We start from the raw sequence: 12,060 nt of genomic DNA, 5'->3' as shown, positions 1-12,060 counted from the left end.
CATATATGCGTTAATGTGTATTTGTCTTTTTCTTTCTGGCTTACTTCACTCTGTATTTTTATCTAAAAATATCCAGCAAAGTTCATGGGGTTGTCTGAATTGCAATTTAAGTTCAGAAGAAAAGCTGCTCCTACTGAAAAGGTTTAAAGGGAGAGTGGGAAACAAAAACAAGCTTGCACTTATGTTTGCATCCCCTGAACCCTCTGTGTTAAATGTAAGTTTGACACACAAAGGCCAGCTTCACCCCATGCAGAGTTCATGGGCGAACTTAACATTCACCCAGTTAACAACTGAGCTTATGCTTTGCAATCTGGAACAGGACTCAAAATTTCTGTTTTGTTTTGATTTTTTTTTTTTTTTTTACTCAAAATGCAATGCCCTTTCTGACCACAAAATACAAAACAGATAATCTAAGGAAAATGCCAGTCACTTATACATGCATAATTTCCTCAGTTTTTAAGCAAAAAAGCATGGTCATATTCTATGCCAAGAGTAACAACTATCTTCTCTTTCATCAAAAAGGTCACAAAGGGATTGCATATGATATTTTAGTATAATCATAATATATTTATGTCCCTAGTTTGGCTTTAAAGTTATATTAATTCATAAAAGTAGAAGGAGAGATATCAATAGAATCCACATAGAGATTTGCACGTTTATCTTAAGTGAAAATGACTAAACTTGTCATTCAATATTATTCATTTGAGTCACAGTCAGTAGAAAATAAACATGATGTGATATTTAACTTAAAAAAAAAACTCCTGTTATGCGTCTTGGCAATAATTCCTATGTTCAAAAGAAATAGAGAAAAACAGATGCCCAGTGGAAGTTCTAGAACATAATGGCACAGAATAAACTAACATGTAAGGAAAGGAAATCTCAAAATGTAAATGATTTTATCATTCTCTAGCTACCAGCACAGCCTGAAAAGGAAAACAAAATATCCCAAATGAAGTTAGAACAACCAGGCTACCATTATCTGTCCTTTGCTTGAGTTAAAAACAGGACCTGTTTCACTGGGCGTCACCCCCCACTCCCCACGTGTCCCATCCCCCAAGATAAAAGTGCTCACAGTGGCCTCTGCTTCATGCATCCTTGGGTAAATCTAACAACACATTTCTGGGTTATGTGACATCAACTTTAAATACCTGTTTCCACTACCTCCACCTCCTGATAGTAAAACATGAGGTGACGAAGACCTCCAGCAGCAAAAAGCTGATCGATTCTTTCAATCTGGGAAAAAGGAAAGGCAAGGTAATGGCTTTGTTCTGAATCCGAAACCAGGTTTAAATCAGCATTTATTATCATCTTTCTTATTGGGGTAAGACTTCAGTTTACCTAAACCATATAGAGCACATTTCTTATAACATAAAAACCACAAAAGAATAAACATCTTACCACAGTAAAGGCTAAATTCAAAGAAGTGATCTGATGAATCGTAAAAGTATTTGCTACATCCACACATCTGAAAAGAGACTGTCCCTTAATATTGGCTAATTTCTTAAAGTGCTGAGCTGTTAAAGGCATATATATTTATATTTAATTTTTCACCCAATTACAGATCAGAAAGAGAGACCACACCTTTCAAAATGCAGTCTAACACACTATAGAAAAATAACATTAAATTCCAATAACCTTGGAAAACCACCATGATGAGAACACATATGACTGCAGAATGCTCCACCATCTAGCAACTTCATCCCATCCATGAAGTTTCGTGTACATCTAGAGGTCTGCCAACTGACCTGCTCCCTGGCAGAATATGGAAGTCAAGGTCAGGAACAGAAGAAACCAGATTCAGCTGCCAAACCAAAGTCTATGGCAAGGAACTATGGCACAATTCAATCTCCCAGGATAGAACAGGATAAACTCAAAAAAAAAAAAAAAAAAAAGGATAAATTGGCAGCTGAGAGGAGATTCTGTTCTCTAACCTCAGATTCCAAAATGGCGCCCAAGCCCAGCTTCACTGGATGTAGAGAGACACAAACATCTCTGTCAGAATGATGGAACTCAAATGATGATTTTAACATGGAGAGCTGGAGAGCCTCAAGCTCATTCTGCCATCACCATCACCTGTACCAAGTCAGAATGGGGTCCTGTCCATGTTGAAACAGACACCCTTCCCTAAGGCCCAGCACAGACCCTGCCGTAGGACAACATGAACTGTGCCCTCCATAATCAAGTCCGTGGGAGCACGAATGCATCGCACCTGATTCCCCTCAAGAATGGCATCCTCCACTTCAGTTTTGTTTAGGTCCACACAGGAAGCTACAATCCCAAATAAGTAGTCATGTCTCCCATCCAGACGAGCCCGCTTGGCTTCCTTCTCTTCCTTCAGTCTTTGCTACAGAAAGGGAAGAAAACTGTTATGTGACAACAACTGTTCTCAAATGGATTCACTCTAATTCATTTTGTAATTTCATACAACCATTGCTTTTTCAAGTCTTAGGTATTCAGACATCACACAGCTTAATAGCACCACTTTTTATGTACTATCTTCTATTTTTAGAAATAATGTTATTTCTACTATGGAAATAAGATGTGCTCATTGTTTTGAAATTATGTAACACAGATAAGCCAAAAGAAGAAGCAAAAGTCACCTGCCAACCAGATAATATTGCTGTTAACATTTTGTTCTAAATCTTTACAGACTTAATTTCATACATATATAAGCATTCAAAAGACCTTATATATAAGACACACAGCAAAATTTTTTAAAAATCTCTATTTTTGTAAACATCCCCTAGGCCACTAAAGTAATACATATTCTTCTACGCCATTCCCTATGTCTCTTGCTTGTCTAAAAGTTGATATCTGGTCTTGAAATCAATTTCTGAATAGCATTGCTTACTTTTTTACCTGTTGACTGTTAATTACAATAATAACCAAGTTTACTGTCACCAATGTTGCAGTTTGAAGCATATCTTTCCATGTGTGCTCTGTTCATACAAACATATACAAACGTATATACAGATTTATATTTATATTATATGATAAACGTTTTTCATGCATTTTTCCCTTAATAATACATCATAGACTTCTTTTTAGTTTAATGCAGACTCTTCCAACTTGCTTAATAGATGCAAAATATTTAATAACATGGATAATTATTCAACCATTTCACCATCAATCAATATTCAACTTCCAATTAATCTTAAGTATGTGCATTATTTTTAATGCTAACCAATAGCTCTCGATCCTTCTTGTTTTTAACAGTTGTTAAACCCCAAATATGTATGAGCACTACAGAGACAAACACTACCCAGTGACCTCAAAAAACTAACAGATTGGTTTGCAGAATAGGAGCAGAAAATGTAAACAGGACAGGCTGGCATTATGGTTGATTCAGGAGCATGAGATTTATGCAAGGACATTCATGGGTCTTCAGAGAAGGAACCAAAGGGAGAATCCCCCTCTAGCCCAGTGCTGAGGAGGAGTGGAAGGTACAGGAAAAGTTTCAGGAAGAGTTGACTTAAGCCTAGAGTTGAAGGAGATTTGACCACACTACTTGGGACAGAGGCATTTCTGCAGATTCAAAGGCCAAAAGGCATAAAGAAAGCATAGCAACTCTGGAAAGCACAAGGCAGCCAGGATGGCTGAACTTGAACTAGAAAAGCATAAGAGGAAATGAGAGAGAAGCCAAATCATAAAATATCTTATGAGTCATGGAAGAAAGTATAAACATTATCTTAAGTCCATGGGGAATCACTGATGAGTTTCAAGTCAGGAGAGATGTTTAGCTGTCCATGCTGCATCAAAACATCAGTCATTGTGACAGCAGTGTAAAAAGTGATTGAAGGGATTTGCAAGTCTAGAGACAGGAAGGCCAGGCAGGTGGATGTGTCTGCAGAGCCTGCAAACACATTTGCAGAGCCTGGGACAGACAGTCCCCTCGGAATGTGCATCTGAAGCCCAAGGGGAATTCACACTGCAGAGACAGACACCGGTTCTCAATACAGCAAAACAGACATTATGGGCCAGATCTTCCTTGCAATTGCATTTACAAGATGGCTTCAGCATCCCATAGCTCTTCTGCAATGTGATTGCGCCACTAACCGATCAAGAGGTGGTCTCTCTATCCCCTCCTCTTGAATCTGGCTGGACCTGTGACCAGTTTTCACCCAAAAAAAATATGGAAAGAAGTGAGAATGTCAAACTTCCTAGGCCAGTCCTGCAGAGACCTTCAGCTTCTGCCTTTGCATTTGCGAATACTCCCTCAGAACGCAGTTAGCATGCTATGAAATGTCCATATCACATGGGGAGACCAAATGGGGAAAAACCAAGGCATTCTAGTCAACAGCTCAACAGATCTCCTAGTTCAAGGGTCCCCAACCTCTGGGCTGCAGGCCAGTACCTGCTGTCAGATCAGCAGCAGCATTAGGGTAGAAATAACAGGGCTTCCCTGGTTGGCTCAGGTGGTAAATAATCTGCCTGCAATGCAGGAGATCTGGGTTTGATCCCCGGGTCAGGAGGATACTCTGGAGAATGAAATGGCAACTCACTCCGCTATTCTTGCCTGGGAAGCCCCATGGACAGAGGAGCCTGGAGGGCTACAGTCCACGGGGTTGCAAAGAGTCAGACACAACTGAGTAACTAACACTTTCAAAGTGCACAATAAACGTAATGCACTTGAATCATCCTGAAACCATCCCCCCACTCCTCAGTCTGTGGAAAAATTGTCTTCCACAAAATCGGTCCCTGGTGCCAAAAAAGCTGTGGACCACTGTTCTAACTGACACTCGAGCACCAGTTTGCAAACTATCTTGGACATTCCAACCTAGTCAAGCCTACAGATGACTGCAACCTAGCCAATGACATGTGATACAGAAGAACCCAGCGGAGCTCAGCATCCCACAGACACAAGAGAGACCACAGATAGCTATTAAGAGATAATAGATAATTGATATCAGATAGTTAAGCCAGTAAGTTCTGGTGCGACTTGTTATGCAGCATGAGGCAACGGAGTAATTCCTTTAGAATAATTTCATTAGTTGGACAGAAAACCAATGGATGCAGAACCACAGAAAAGAATGATTGGGAAAAGAGAAACGCACAGGGACTAAAAATAAACTCCTCTTTCCAGAAACTTGACTGTAAAGGAAAGAGATGTGGTTACTAGTAGAAAAAGGAAAACTTAGAGTCAAAGGAGAATTTTTTAAGATACAATAGAATTAATAAAAAGTTAAGAGGAAAAAGTTGGGAATTTCAGGGTTATTGAAAGACTGTCACTAGACATATGCAATTTATATTCATTTGTCCGAAACTGAAGGAACTGCTTGAGAGACAAATTGGTTGGGGGTGGGGGTGAGGGTGCAGGGCAAGGTTAAGGTCCCAAAAAACAATCTACCTGTCTTCTTGCCATTTCCCTAAAGGAAAGAACGGACGCTGGTCTTAACCCAAAATGCACATTCCATGAACATCACATAGAAGAAAATGTAAATCTCTCTTCAACTACGGCTAAACCCAGGAAGACGTCTGTTCTCTGACTGTTTTCTACATTCGAGGCAGGGAAGAATCAAAGCCTTTTCTCAAAGTGATCTTTCTGGGTTTATACTAAATGTCTCCAGCAGCATGGAGGCACAGTGGGCAACCAGGGGAGCCAGGGACCCAGCAACAAATCAACTAGATGGCAAATGCTGGGCAGCCAAAAACACATTTGAAAACTAAAGAGCCAGTAAAGTCGGGACGTAAACCAACTGAAGGCTTCCAAAGAATATAGAAATTTCTATAGGATTCTGCCATGGCAATACATTATTCTATGACCTGATTTTACAAGATTCTAACAGAAAAAAAAAAAAAAAAGAACATATTCTAGTGGAGGAAAGGAGAGTTTAGCCTCTAAAGCAGAACACTAGTTATTTTATTTTTGCTTAAATATCACAGGGAAAAACTTCTAAAGCAGTTTTATATATAAAACCAAATTATCAATGTGTTTTTAAAGTAAATGTTTTCAGCGTTATGTTTAAAAGCATGTTAAGCATTGAATATGTTCTCACATAACTAGCCTATCTCCTAATGAGAAGTAATGTGAAATACACCCCAGTGCCGTGTAGATGAAAGAGCACAGTGTTTATCAATCTCAACTTTCATTGCCTCACACTAAGGTATCCTGGTACAATGAGGGGTTGTTTTTACTACCGAAGAAAGTCAACAGTGTCAAATAAATATTTGGTGATTGGATCAGCGTGTTGTCAGTCCCTAAACTTGAACCTGCAGCTTTCTGGCTGCCAAGGAACTGCAGGAGCAAGCAATCAGATGATTAGCTGGAGGTGGTTTGTTCTGTTGGCCTTTGGAACGTCTTGGAAACAGGATGACAAAGTCAAGCGGTGAACTATGGCATTTTTTTTTAAAGGATCACATTTAAATTGTTTTCTTTGCATGAGGAAGCTCCAACTGATAGAGGTGGGGAGGATGTGTTCAGAAACCTCTTCAATGTTCAAGGAAATCTAGAGCAATATTGAAAATATTTCTGCAAAAGCAAAACTACAATGAAGTATCACCTCACACCAATTAGAATGGCCATCATCAAAAAATCTATAAACAATAAATGCTAGAGAGGGTGTAGAGAAAAGGGAACTCTTTTATACCTTTGGTGGGAATGTAAACTGATACAACACTATAGAGAACAGTATGGAGGTCCCTTAAAAAACTAAAAACAGAGCTACCGTATGATCCAGCAATCCCACTCCTGGGCATATACCTGGAAAAAGCTCTAACTCACAACAATAGAAGCAGTTTGTTCACGGCACCACTATTTTGCAATGGCCAAGACCTGAAAGCAAGCTATATGTTCATCAGCAGATGAACGGATAAAGAAGATGTGGTACACACATACAATGGAATATTACTCAGCCATGAAAAAGAATGAAGTAATGTCATTTGCAAGAGCATGGATAGACCTAGAGACTGTCACAGTGAGATCAATAAGTCAGACAGAGAAAGACAAATATGATGATATCACTTATATGTAGAATCTAAAAAGATGATGCAAATCAACTCACTCGCAAAGCAGAAATGGAGTCACAGACGTAGAGAACAAACTTACTGTCACGAGGGGGATAAAATGGGAGATTTGGGGTTGACATATACACATTACTATATATAAAACAGATAACTAAGAAGGACCTACTGTACAGCACAGGGAACTCTACCCAATACTCTGTAATGACCTATATGGGAAAAGAATTTTAAAAAGAATATATTTATGTACATGTATAAATGATTCACTTTGCTGTACGGAAAAAAAAAACTAACACAACATTGTAAATCAACTACACTCCAATAAAAAAAAATTTAATGATAAGCAAGCTAAGGTTTGCAGAATAAAACATAAAATGTTTCTGCGATATTTCTGTAACTTGTGACAAATAATGTTACTACCATTTGAAATGAAAGAGGGAGTAATGTACTCCCTCCCAAGAAACAAGTGCTGATTTCAAGGTAAAGCAATGTCACGTACACAAATAAGTGCCAGACTGGGCTCCAGCCCCATGGTGCCCCCTAATTGTAAGACCTTGCATCTGTCTTTTAACCCTTCCAGACTTCAGGTTCTGCAACTCCAAAACTGAAGTGTAGGATTACGTGGCAGCTAAGTCCCATTCCATCTCTTAATATTTGCCATTACTTCTCACTGATTCAAAAATTAACACAGGGACTTCCCTGGTGGTCCAGTGGTTAAGAATCTGCCTTGAAATGCAGGGGACTCAGGTTCAATCCCTGGTCCAGGAACTAAGATTCCACATGCCACAGGGCAACTACTGAGCCCTCAGGCCACAATTAGAGAATCTATATGCAGTAATGAAAGATCCCGCATGACACAATGAAGATTCTGATAGAGTTAAATAAAGAAATTTTTTAAAAAAATCAATGTGTGCTGTTAAAAAAAAGATAACACAGACATGAGAATTAAGGGTGGGTTTTTTGTTTTTGGTTGGTTGGTTGGTTGGTTTGGGTTCTTGGGGTCTTTTTATCAGATCAGGAGAGGTCTGGGGTAGGACTGGAGATTTTAAAATGTGAATCCCAAAAAAAAACCCAATGCCATGTGTCTTCATAATAAAGCTCTGTGACTTTTTCTCATGACAAACCCATCCTTCCAATTGTTTTTTAATATACCAAGCTTTGCCTGTAAAGAACCAAGGCCCAGGTCTACATGTTCATCTACATAAACAGTGCGTGAACTACACCCATTTCATTTTGGCTTCAGGTTATAACCCTCAACTCCATGAGAAACTTTGTTGTTGTTCAGTTGCTAAGTCGTGTCCAATTCTTTGTGACCCCAGGGACTGCAGCACACCAGGCTCCTCTGTCCTCCACTATAAACTGAAGTTTGCTCCAATTCATGTCCACTGAGTCAGCGATGCTATCTAACCATCTCACCTGACTCAGAATAGACCATGATGCTGGGAAAGACTGAAGGCAAAAGGAGAAGGGGGCAGCAGAGGATGAGGATGAGATGAGAAACCTTACCCTTGTTTATAAAATGGAGATAAAAGTTCAAACTTGAAAGGTATTTGCAAAGATTAAATTGTCCAGTTCCTGTGTCTCAGCAAATGGTGAACTCCCCACTGGATCCTCACACCCAGAAGTGCCCAGGACTTAAGCTCCCTGCCTGGGTAACCAATAGGCTGGGCTCCATGCATCCCCAAACTCATGGACAATTTCACCTTTATCCATGTCACACTGTTCACACCAGGTCCATAACTTATCCTTTCTACAGCCATATATATATATATATATATATATATATATATATATATATATATATATATGTCATATTGAAAAAACTGCTTTTCTGGAAGACACGATTAGCCTTGCTGCCCATCTGAATCTGAGAAAGAGATGTTTTAATAAAAGTCTGTTGCATATTTTTTAATGAATATATTTCCATTTTGTAGTCGAGTGTTTTGTTCTTTTATGCATATGTAAAGTCGCTCAGTCATGTCCGACTCTTTGCGACCCCATGGACTATACAGACCCTGGAATTCTCCAGGTCAGAATACTGGAATGGGTAGCCTTTCCCTTCTCTGAGGGACCTTCCCAACCCAGGGCTCAAACCCGGGTCACCTGCACTGAAGGCAGATTCTTTACCATTTTAGCCACCAAGGAAGCCCATGCTTATAGCAATGTAACAAACACAGCAAGAGAGAGTACAACATAGATTTAAATCCCCACTGGAGAGTATCGTAAATAACGAGGAGTCTATGAATTAAAACTGAAACTCCTTATCTTAAATCATCAGGGTAAATACCTCTGAGACCCATTTCACTTTGGCTCTCAATATCAGTCTCAAGCCCAGAGATAATTAATCACCTGATGAAGCAGTGCTGAAGAGGCCAAGGACATAGGTTTGATCATCTTAGGCCAATTAGCTTCACTTTATTCCATTTTTGCCAACTGTAGATGAATCAGGGCAAATCCACGAGCAGAAGGGGAAATTACTCAAAGTGTATGTCTAAGTAAAATGCCTGGGGTGGGAGGGAGGCCCAAGAGGGAAGGGATTTATGAATACAGATAGCTGATTCCCTTGATAGTCCTTTGGACAGCAAGGAAATCAAACTAGTCAATCCTAAAGGAAATCAACCCTGACTATTCATTGGAAGAACTGATGCTGAAGCTGAAGCTCCAATACTTTGGCCACCTGATGTGAAGAGCCAACTTATTGGAAAAGACCCTGATGCTGGGGAAGACAAAAGGAGAAGGGGGCAGCAGAGGATGAGATGGTTAGATATCATCATCAACTCAATGGACATAAATTCAAGCAAATTCCAGGAGACCGTGAAGGACAGGGAAGCCTGGCATGCTGCAGTTCAAGGGATCACAATGAGTCGGACATGACTTAGCAACTGAACAACAACAATGGCTGATTCACTTTGTTGTACAGTAGAAACTAGTACAACATTGTAAAGCAATTATACTCCAATTTAAAAAATAAAATAAAATGCCCAGTTACTGGTAAAAATAAGTATTTATTTTTCTTTTTTGAAGGGAGAGATCCAAATGGCCCAGGCTGGTTTCACTCATTTGTGTGCCATGGTTTTAAGCTGATCCTTCCTATCTCCTAAAGGGTAAAATAAAATAAACATCACCTGAATCTCATCATTCCTACAAGAGGAGCAGCTCCACAGGGAGGGCCGTTTTCTATTTTGATTTCCGCACCATCTCCAGTACCCAGAACAGCGCCTAGCACTTAGCAGAGCCTCAATTGCTATCTAATCAGGGGATGATTAACCAAGTTTATCATTCACAAGTCACTCTCAAGTAATTAAGGGCTGGTGCAAATTATTCTAGCTCCATGTGAGTCCATGGCAGGTGCAGAATTCAGTCAATAAGCTCCTGGGTCTTGCACGTTGTTGACTTCAGCAGAAATCACTGCACAGAACTCCACCATTAGTATGGATAATGGCTCCCCCTCGATTCACAGCCACTATAACTAACCTCACTTAGCCTACATCCCATTCAAACATGCTGAATTACAGAAATAGACGGAAGCAGTTCTGCTTCTCATTTCTACAAATGAAAGGGCCCTCTCCATGTTAACCCAATTTCCAAGTCTTGCAACAAAGAAAAGCCCCCCTTTTCTGTCTTCCAGCATTTTCACCATAACCCACAGGGCCCAGTTTCCTCGCTGGGAGAGGCTGCTCTGTGACGACGCCTCCTGGACCATCCGAACCTGCTAGAAGATTAATTGGCTGGAAGAACCGCAAGGGAGCAAGGCTCCACTCCCCACTGCGCTTCTGGCATCTTAACTTCCCTTCCTCCACTTTTACGTCACTTCTCCAGGTGAAGGACCACAGCTGCAGAGGAAGCGCTACACCTCCTTCCCGCCTTAAGAGCACTTGAGCAGAGTGGTTCCTGGAAGGGAGAGACACTCCACGCTGACTAATCCACTCCCAGCAAGTGCTCCAGGGAAGCCCTCCTCTATTTAACAAGAGTTGCACTCCCCCTCCATCGCAAAGACCTAGCTAGCACTTCAACAGAGAAGGTCCCATCAATTTTCTTCCCACTTGAGAGTAAGTTCTGGAATCTTGTGTATTGCTGCTGGAGTTTTCAGGGCCCCTAAATCTCCCCATTTACCAACTCCCTTACCCGTCATTCTTTCCAAGCTTATAGAAGATCCCACCTTACCTGTTACTGTATGTGGATTTTTCACCCAAGCCAACCCAAAATCTGCTTAGAGGTGTGTCCCCATCACCAACTTACCTCCTCTCCCCCCAGCATTCCATAATCCAAATTCTGACACCAACTCAATGGACATGAGTTTGAGTAAACTCCAAGAGGTGGTGATGGACAGGGAGGCCTGGTGTGCTGCAGTCCATGGGGTCACAAAGAGTCAGACATGACTGAGAGACTGAACTGAACTGAGTCCATTTTCTACACCCCAAATGTCTGCACCTGACCAAGACTTAGGGAGACTTTATCGGATGGACAAGTACCCACACCTACATTTAAAATGGGTAACCAACAAGGACCTACTGCAGAGCACAGGGAGCTCTGCTCAATGTTATGTGACAGCCTGGATGGGAGGGGAGCTTGGGAGAGAATGGATACATGTATGTATATAGCTGAGTCCCTTTGTTGTCCACCTGAAACTATCACAACACTGTTTGTTGATTGGCTACACCCTAATACAAAATAAAACATTTTCAAAAATTTTTTAAAGACTTAGCCTCCACATGCCCATATATTCTTTCTTCCTCCAATTCTACAGAGGTTTTAGTTCAAAATCAGGAATACCACTCTTGTACAATTCCGAGTCCCCTTGGGCAACAGAGGCTATATAATTCAAGTAGTTTTCACTCACTTCCTAAAAAAATACATGTATAAGGTCATCATTCACATTATCCATGGCCATGGGATTTTCCAGGCAAGAATACTGGAGTGGGTTGCCATTTCCTTCTCTAGGAGACCTTCCAGACTCAGCGATTGAACCTGGGTCTCTTGCATTGCAGGCAGATTCTTTACCAACTGAGCCACCAGGGAAGCCCCTCTGTCTATGGCACAGGAATGAAATCTCAAAACCTCCCTTATTCATCACAGTGAACCAGAATGCTCAGAGCTGAT

At 40.6% G+C, this 12,060-nt stretch overlaps 1 protein-coding gene across 1 annotated transcript in view; it reads right to left on the bottom strand.

Moving 5' to 3' along the window:
* The window catches only part of DNAH5 (dynein axonemal heavy chain 5), a 250,716-nt gene extending 240,053 nt beyond the window's left edge, over window positions 1–10,663 (bottom strand). Inside the window, exons 1-3 of the mRNA XM_068990531.1 lie at window positions 10,598–10,663; window positions 2,210–2,344; window positions 1,149–1,233 (exon numbers count right to left, since the gene is read on the bottom strand). Coding sequence (XP_068846632.1) covers window positions 1,149–1,233; window positions 2,210–2,344; window positions 10,598–10,663 — 286 coding nt within the window. The remainder of the gene's footprint in view (window positions 1–1,148; window positions 1,234–2,209; window positions 2,345–10,597) is intronic.
* Between the last annotated feature and the right edge of the window lie 1,397 nt (window positions 10,664–12,060).

The sequence above is a fragment of the Capricornis sumatraensis genome, chromosome 18 (assembly GCF_032405125.1).
Source record: "Capricornis sumatraensis isolate serow.1 chromosome 18, serow.2, whole genome shotgun sequence".
Classification (NCBI taxonomy): Eukaryota; Metazoa; Chordata; class Mammalia; order Artiodactyla; family Bovidae; genus Capricornis; species Capricornis sumatraensis.
The sequence above is the reverse complement of the archived record's forward strand: the minus strand, read 5'-3'. Positions and strand labels throughout refer to the sequence as shown.